Raw genomic sequence first — 9,460 nt, 5'->3', positions numbered from 1 at the left:
CGGGATCGGATACGGAGTTCGCGAACGGACAGAATACGGAGAAACCCGCAATAATGTGATGTGTTTTGCTGGAAACGGTTCGCGTACGGTCCGCATACGATTCCTATTTCAACCGCGCACGAACACGGAGAGTCTGTAACGGATTGTTCGCGAATCACCTGTGTAGTGTAACTTCAATGGTGTAGATTAGTATGAATGCGGAACAAACTACGTAGTTTTCAGTTACGACAACTATTGGAGCTTGGTAGATGAAACGAGGAAGGCATGGAAGTTTCTGGAACATTTCCTGACTTTAAAGCTGTCGTTCAGTTCGTTCTTACCCTGGAAAGATTTTCCTTTTGTCCATTTTGATCTGCCTGGAAAAAAAAGCAAGAAGCTTGAATACAACCTTGTTACTACCAAAACATGCAAGATAAGCCAAATATACCGAAACCATTTCCAAAATGTTGCTTGATAAGCGCACACGATATAGATGCGTCTCTACAGCGCCTCTACAGGTTTGGAGACTCTCTACACGTTTTTTCACTCGTTCACCCGCGCGATTATTTTGAATAGACAATAGTCAAAAAATTTTCCGTCCGACACGCCATTGAAATTAAAAGTATCAGAGTTTGATAATCCGCTTGAATACCAATACTACTCAAAATACCTAATCCATATCCGGCTGGTGCTGTAAACAAGATATAGGGAACACAAAGGACAGATAGGGAGTAGTCAAATGTGATAATCCAAACTTGAACTATCACCAAGTACCATTTTATGGACTTCATTCTATCCGAAGTTTTTAATAGAAGACAGGATAGCCCTATAAAATGAATGGGTGTTGAGAAAACTGTTATAATATTAAGAGCGACTAATAGGAATCTAGGTGAATCCAGATATCCGAAATCTAAGATGCAGGTGTAATTCATAATAATGTAAAAAGCCTTCTACAAGGACTCTAGTTCCAAAACATCTGCTGAAGAATTCATTAAAAGGAACTTGATTTCAAGGGGTTTCAAAAGTTTATATGACCGTTTTTGATTTAGTCGATGCAAAATGTTAAGTGATGAAGTTGTAGTATATGTAAATACATGCAGACAAAAAAATTTCTGACTTTTAAGAAGGTAATATACCGTAAAACCTGTATTAGAAGTGCCGGCCTTTCTATTTTTTGTGAGGTCTCTTGGGGGCACTTCAATTAGAGGGGCACTTCAATTAGAGGGGGCAATTCTATTTTTCGCGGGTCGCTGAGAAGGGCACTTTTATTATAGGGACATCGTCTTTCGGTTAAAATTTTGTTGTTTTTACTTAACAATTTTTTAACATCAACAATTGTATTTGTCATAAGCAAAGTTTTGTTTGCAAAATCCACAACTTGTTTTTTGAATTCCATCGTAAAATTCTGTCTTCTTTTCCTTGTGTTCTCAGTTTTTTTTGATATCTCACATTATTCCTCCGATGCATCATGAAAAGAGTCTTCCTCCGACATTCTGAAGTTGAAAAATTCATTACTCTCGATTTCAACGGGGAGATAACACCAAATTAACAAAAAAAAACGACAAAAAGTAGAAAAAAAACGAAACTTTTTTTTCTCGGGCCGCAACATTTCGTCGTCGGCGGCCACAGTAAGTAGCAAAGGGGCACTTCAAATAGAGGGGGGCACTTCAATTAGAGGGGCACTTCTATTTTTCGCGGGGTGTCTAGGGGGGCACTTCAATTAGAGGGGCCCTTCTAATACAGGTTTTACGGTTTTTTTTCTGAGAATTTCTGAGAATTTTATTCTGCTGATTTCTGATATTCAGGTGAAAAAAACCAGTTCAAAAAATCAGTGCTTTGAACTTTGAGCCAATTCTTCTCGGTTTCTGTCGAAGATATGAAAAAGGTTGTCAGTGTGATCGAACTGAAGGAAATGTTGTTCTCGGATAGCACATACTTCGAAAATCAATAGTTTATTACAACGAATAAATATTTTCTGTGATCATTTGTTGTTTCTCTTCTCGAGCTACCCTTGAACACATCTTGAACTGCTTCCCGATATGATCGATGTACAGTAATCATAATGATAGTTGACAATGCACCATGTAGCGATCCGGTAATCATAGCAAAGTTCATAAGTGCCTGATTGTGATAATTTACTACTAAAGATGCCCATCCGTAAGTACAAGGTGTAATAATCATAACCAAAGGAACTAGCATTTGGGTGAGCAATGCGATAAATGTGCTCTTTTGGGTTTGAAACGCTTTTGGAGACATTTTTCTTGTTTTCAGTTGCTTTATCGTAGTCAGAATAACAGAACCGCTTAATATTGTTCCTTCAATGGTGTAGATTATTATGAATGAGCAACTAACTATGAAATGGTAAGTGTAGTTTTCAGTAACGACAAGGATAGGCTCTTTGTAGATGTAATGAGGGAGACATGGAAGCATCTTAAACATTAAAATATTTATAACTGCGGTTTGGTTTGTTCTTACCCTAAAAACTTTCTCCTTCAGCCCTTTTTGATCCGGGATAAGAAGCAAGAAGCTTAAATATAACGCTGTTACTACCAAAACATGCAAGATAAGCCAAATATACCGAAACCATTTCCAAAATGTTGCTTGATAAGCGCAAACTATGTAGAACCTCTTTTCAAAAACTGCAAGGATCCCTGTACAAAAATCTGCAAACTTCCAATACAGTATTTCCGAAGATTTTTTCACTTACACGCCAATGAAAGCAAAACTACCATTCCTTGGTATTCCATTGGAATACCAAAAGTACTCAGATAGCCTAACGCATATCCAGCTGGTGCTGGAAATAAGAGATAAGGAACACAAAGTACAGATAGAGAGTAGTCAAAAGTGATAATCCAAACTTGAACACTCACCAAGTACCATTTTATGGACTTCATTCTATCCGAAGTTTTTAATAGAAGACAGGATAGCCCTATGAAGTGAATGGGCGTTGAGAAAACTGTAATCATATGAAGAGCGAGTAATAGGAATCTAGGTGAATCCAGATATCCAAAATCTGATATGCACGTGTAATTCATCATTGAGTGAATAGCTTTCTATCGAGACTCAATTTAATTTTACAAACCATCTGCTGTGCAATTCATTACTAGGAAATTGGTTTCAGGGAATTCCAGTAGGGGCGAAATGTAATGTGGTGAAGATGTAGTAAATGTGCAGACAGAAAAGAACAGCTGTATATTGAGAGGATAATCTGTTTGTGTAAATTTTATTCAATAATTTTTGATACTCAGGGGATGAAAAACAAAGGTTCAAATGAGTCAAGGTTCACTGAGAGGGAAAAGTGACTTATGGGACGAAAATTGGAAATACCTAGTAGTTCATCAATCAACCTATCAAGAAAGGTGTAATATTCCGATAGCAATAAGAAAAGTGATGATTATAATGGGAAAAAAAAATTATTGACAGATTCTAACCACGAATTACTCAGCGTCGACGACCTCGAAGTTGACAATATAGTCCCGATGCTCGTCATAAGCCAAACCTATATTTAAGCACACTAACAATCTCGAACCAGATTTCATTGGGAGAAATATTGTATAACGGAATAGATCACATCTTCAATGATAAGCAAAATTAGAATTAATATTTGAAACAAATTCGAAAAACGTGCGCTGGCTCTGCCCTTTTTTACAAACCAATATTTTCCAAATCAGCTAAATTGGATAGAACTTGACAAGTACTACAAAATGATACTATTTGGCATACTGTAGCTTGCCTATGAACAAAAATTCAAAAAATGACCAATCCGAGCTGTGTTTTTTCATCTGTAACTTTGTTCACATACAAGTTACAATTTTCATAGTAGTAGAATGTTAGTCATATCTAATTTGGTTAATTTTAAAAAGTAGATCCTAAAAGAAACTATGGCAAGGTCCGCTCAAGAAATCCCTATCAGGCTAAAATTTAAAAATATAACTCACCCTTTATCCTTTAAAACATTAGACTCAGCCGTTTCCATATTTTGAGTTTCTTTCATGAACAGCAGCACAAAACTAGCCTTATGGTACTCGATCGAAAACTGTTTTTTGGTAATTCTCCATGAATCAGTGAAGGTAGCAATAATTTTGTTAAGTCGGTTCATGCATAGCATAAGGGAGCATCCAAAACGAACGACTCTCGTTTGCACATCAAAAATTATTCTCTCCCATACGAAGGGTCTTTTCCAGTCATCTTTTCCAGTCACGATGAAAATTTTTTCGGCAGTTTCATTTAATGGATGGCGATAGTTATCAATGTAATTATTGGAGAAATAGAACTTAGAACTGATGAGGCGTTGTGAAACACTTCGATCTCGCTTGATTTTATCATAAGATTCGCTGACAAACGCAGTACTCCTCCGTAGCTTGTAACTGTCAATTTATTAGTTGACAAATTTCGCATTCTTCCTTCCAAAAGTTTGGTGGTCATGTACTTGGCCGCGTCTCGATGTCCTCTATCGCTACTACATTTCACATACTCAGTTTTAATGATCTTGTCGTAGTTCTCAAGGATCATGAACTTGATATAGAGTTGGACATCGAATCAAATCTTTGCCGTATTGATCCTTCGACCGGCCACAATTGAGTGGAAATTGGTTTCAGCTTGATAAGTATCTGCAGCGCTTTTTGCCCGTTTCCAGGATTCTAAATCGTTAGCTTCGATAACAATATCACCATCCGCTAGTGATTCGTGATAATCTCTTTTTCCGTATTTTGTCAAATCAAAATCAATTCGACCGTCATAGAGCTTCATCAATTTGCAAGCATCTGGACCAACTGCAACCAACTGCACACGGTATATGAATTCGTTGATTGCAGTATCAATTGGCGTCAATCGCAACCATCTCAGTTTCAGCGGCGTTGCCCTCTCTGCCATTACGGTTTTTGGAAGGCGTTCAGCTAGATTACGTCTGCAATATATTTTTTTTTAATGAAGATTTTCATTAATCTTACATCAAAGCCATTTCCATTTGTTGTATCACATTCTTGGTACAAGCGTACGACAGCGGTTGACCTTGGCTCATGTTGGATGTTGAAGGAATAGGTAGATAAAAGATTGGGCAATATGAGAAAGAAAACAAAAATAATGAGAGAAGATGTCTGAAGACTTTATGTTCATTGATTTCCCGAAAGTCAATAAACGCCCCATGGGAAAGTACTCGACGGATAGGAGGTGATGGAAGAGGGGGAGCAACAACTCTGCGAAGGGTAAGTAGACGCACAGGAGGTGTATAACGGCGTAATGCCGCGGCCCTGTTTTCGACAGCTTAAGTCATCCAAAGCTAGTCTATGTCAGCCCAAGCCAGCATGAGACAGTCTAAGGCTGCCAAGTAGAGTAAAATCAAAATTTCGAAAATAGAGCAGTTCGGGCATCCAATTAAACACATTTCTGACCTACCTGTCGAGGTTCCAGCTCAATCGGTTAACTTTGAGTGGGTGAGATGACGCGCGACATACATACCAATATACGGAATCTGGTGAATGTTATTAGTAATGATGATTCCAGAAATTTAGAGATAATGAAAGTTTTGATATTTTGTTTTCTATCATGACAAATTTACTCTAAAAGCATTCATTCAAAACTTTTTTATTTCAATTTAACACAAATACTGGGTTTCTACACGGAGCCACAGAATCGTGTGAGGATCTTGTGAAAAAATGAAACAACTCCTTGCGATAAGGTCGGTGTACAAATAACATGACAATTGTTGACACGAATCCATGCAGTGATGCAATTATGATACAAATATTGGTGAGCGATTGATTGTGAATATCTCGCACAACTACAATCAAGGCATAAATCATTGGAATGATAAGCATAACCGCTGGCACTGTCATTTGAACTAATAGAGTCTTGAAAAACGTTTTTTGCATTTGATAGGTTTTTTGTGACATTATCTTTGTTCGAAACTGAGTAGCGGTATGCCAAATTGTAAATGTGACAAAGAAGCTGGCTTCGGTACTTGTTGCAACGATATAGATTACGATAAGTACTAGGTGGTAAGTGTGATCGTCGGCAAGGACGAAAATATGTAGTTTGTAGGAATCTTGCGGCAAACAGGGAAGCGATTGCAGAACTTTCTGCACTGCAGAACTTTGGTCTGGGGTCATAAGCCCAAATAAGACTAGACCTACTAAAATAACGAAATAGTGAAGTAAAATCCATGGATATCGAAAGTAGGACCAATAAGATTTTCTAGGATACATAGGTGCAAATGATATGGAAGCGACTTTCAAAAATGATAATGTTAGAATTGTTAACATCTTCAAAACATTTTGAAAATTTTTTATTTTTTAATACTTACATGCTAGAAATTGGAGTACAACCAAAGTTTGAGCCATAGTAGGGACCCCATATGTCTGAAGTAACCCAAATGGATACCCAGCAAACGCTGGTAACAAGATGATGGGTACTGTGAGAATTCCCACTGAGTAATCGAACAACACAATCCACGTGTGCAAGTTTATTAGGTACAATCTTATTGTTTTCATGTATTCCGGCGTTTTGAAAAGTATAAAATAGACGCCAAGGCAATGAACGGGAGTGGCTATTGCCGTTGTGACATGTAAGCTGAACTTTAGAAATTCTGGAGAACCCATATATTCATTAGTTGCCCAGGCAAGCTACCCCCAAACCCTTTCTGCAGTTCCCTGTGCGCTTGCAACGACGCTCCGCTATTCGGCTGAGGACAAGCGCGCCAACCGGGTGTGTTTGAATTAGAGTTAGTTTTTGAACAGCTTGTGTGTCAGTTTGGACGATTTACGTCAAGTTTAGAGTTATCTTTTGGTGATATTGTTGTTCGTTATTAATTATACGGAATAATAAATATTATTTTTGTATAAAACCGTGTTTTTCTTTGTATTTTGTGTATCTGGACCTTAATACCCCGATTAATCGGAGGCAATTTGGGGGCCGAACCGTTTATTTTATCCGTTTATCCGTTCTTTCACCTTTTTTCGTTGTTTTTGCATCAATTTTCTCCAGAGTTTGAAGGAACCAGTGAGAGGATTGTTGTGAAAATTAATAAAGAGCCTTTTTCGTTGTTTTTGCATTAATTCTCCCCAGAGTTTGAAGGAACCAGTGAGAGGATTGTTGTGAAAATTAATAAAGAGCCTTTTTCGTTGTTTTTGCATTAATTCTCCCCAGAGTTTGAAGGAACCAGTGAGAGGATTGTTGTGAAAATTAATAAAGAGCCTTTTTCGTTGTTTTTGCATTAATTCTCCCCAGAGTTTGAAGGAACCAGTGAGAGGATTGTTGTGAAAATTAATAAAGAGCCTTTTTCGTTGTTTTTGCATTAATTCTCCCCAGAGTTTGAAGGAACCAGTGAGAGGATTGTTGTGAAAATTAATAAAGAGCCTTTTTCGTTGTTTTTGCATTAATTCTCCCCAGAGTTTGAAGGAACCAGTGAGAGGATTGTTGTGAAAATTAATAAAGAGCCTTTTTCGTTGTTTTTGCATTAATTCTCCCCAGAGTTTGAAGGAACCAGTGAGAGGATTGTTGTGAAAATTAATAAAGAGCCTTTTTCGTTGTTTTTGCATTAATTCTCCCCAGAGTTTGAAGGAACCAGTGAGAGGATTGTTGTGAAAATTAATAAAGAGCCTTTTTTCGTTGTTTTTGCATCAATTTTCTCCAGAGTTTGAAGGAACCAGTGAGAGGATTGTTGTGAAAATTAATAAAGAGCCTTTTTCGTTGTTTTTGCATTAATTCTCCCCAGAGTTTGAAGGAACCAGTGAGAGGATTGTTGTGAAAATTAATAAAGAGCCTTTTTTCGTTGTTTTTGCATCAATTTTCTCCAGAGTTTGAAGGAACCAGTGAGAGGATTGTTGTGAAAATTAATAAAGAGCCTTTTTCGTTGTTTTTGCATTAATTCTCCCCAGAGTTTGAAGGAACCAGTGAGAGGATTGTTGTGAAAATTAATAAAGACACTTTTTTCGTTGTTTTTGCATCAATTTTCTCCAGAGTTTGAAGGAACCAGTGAGAGGATTGTTGTGAAAATTAATAAAGAGCCTTTTTCGTTGTTTTTGCATTAATTCTCCCCAGAGTTTGAAGGAACCAGTGAGAGGATTGTTGTGAAAATTAATAAAGAGCCTTTTTTCGTTGTTTTTGCATCAATTTTCTCCAGAGTTTGAAGGAACCAGTGAGAGGATTGTTGTGAAAATTAATAAAGAGCCTTTTTCGTTGTTTTTGCATTAATTCTCCCCAGAGTTTGAAGGAACCAGTGAGAGGATTGTTGTGAAAATTAATAAAGAGCCTTTTTCGTTGTTTTTGCATTAATTCTCCCCAGAGTTTGAAGGAACCAGTGAGAGGATTGTTGTGAAAATTAATAAAGAGCCTTTTTCGTTGTTTTTGCATTAATTCTCCCCAGAGTTTGAAGGAACCAGTGAGAGGATTGTTGTGAAAATTAATAAAGAGCCTTTTTCGTTGTTTTTGCATTAATTCTCCCCAGAGTTTGAAGGAACCAGTGAGAGGATTGTTGTGAAAATTAATAAAGAGCCTTTTTTCGTTGTTTTTGCATCAATTTTCTCCAGAGTTTGAAGGAACCAGTGAGAGGATTGTTGTGAAAATTAATAAAGAGCCTTTTTCGTTGTTTTTGCATTAATTCTCCCCAGAGTTTGAAGGAACCAGTGAGAGGATTGTTGTGAAAATTAATAAAGAGCCTTTTTCGTTGTTTTTGCATTAATTCTCCCCAGAGTTTGAAGGAACCAGTGAGAGGATTGTTGTGAAAATTAATAAAGAGCCTTTTTCGTTGTTTTTGCATTAATTCTCCCCAGAGTTTGAAGGAACCAGTGAGAGGATTGTTGTGAAAATTAATAAAGAGCCTTTTTCGTTGTTTTTGCATTAATTCTCCCCAGAGTTTGAAGGAACCAGTGAGAGGATTGTTGTGAAAATTAATAAAGAGCCTTTTTCGTTGTTTTTGCATTAATTCTCCCCAGAGTTTGAAGGAACCAGTGAGAGGATTGTTGTGAAAATTAATAAAGAGCTTTTTTTCGTTGTTTTTGCATCAATTTTCTCCAGAGTTTGAAGGAACCAGTGAGAGGATTGTTGTGAAAATTAATAAAGAGCCTTTTTCGTTGTTTTTGCATTAATTCTCCCCAGAGTTTGAAGGAACCAGTGAGAGGATTGTTGTGAAAATTAATAAAGAGCCTTTTTTCGTTGTTTTTGCATTAATTCTCCCCAGAGTTTGAAGGAACCAGTGAGAGGATTGTTGTGAAAATTAATAAAGAGCCTTTTTCGTTGTTTTTGCATTAATTCTCCCCAGAGTTTGAAGGAACCAGTGAGAGGATTGTTGTGAAAATTAATAAAGAGCCTTTTTCGTTGTTTTTGCATTAATTCTCCCCAGAGTTTGAAGGAACCAGTGAGAGGATTGTTGTGAAAATTAATAAAGAGCCTTTTTCGTTGTTTTTGCATTAATTCTCCCCAGAGTTTGAAGGAACCAGTGAGAGGATTGTTGTGAAAATTAATAAAGAGCCTTTTTCGTTGTTTG

The 9,460-nt window shown here is 37.1% G+C and overlaps 1 protein-coding gene across 1 annotated transcript; it reads right to left on the bottom strand.

Annotated features, from left to right (window-relative positions):
* Positions 1 to 5,567: 5,567 nt before the first annotated feature.
* On the bottom strand, positions 5,568 to 6,182 carry CBG26951 (the record flags this gene model as incomplete). Its single annotated transcript, XM_045236832.1, has 1 exon — positions 5,568 to 6,182. One exon carries the CDS (start codon positions 6,180 to 6,182, stop codon positions 5,568 to 5,570), a length of 615 nt encoding a protein of 204 aa, XP_045099037.1.
* Between the last annotated feature and the right edge of the window lie 3,278 nt (positions 6,183 to 9,460).

Source organism: Caenorhabditis briggsae, assembly GCF_000004555.2.
Source record: "Caenorhabditis briggsae complete genome, chrV, whole genome shotgun sequence".
Lineage (NCBI taxonomy): Eukaryota > Metazoa > Nematoda > Chromadorea > Rhabditida > Rhabditidae > Caenorhabditis > Caenorhabditis briggsae.
Note: the sequence above shows the minus strand (reverse complement) of the source record. Positions and strands in the feature narration are given on the sequence as shown.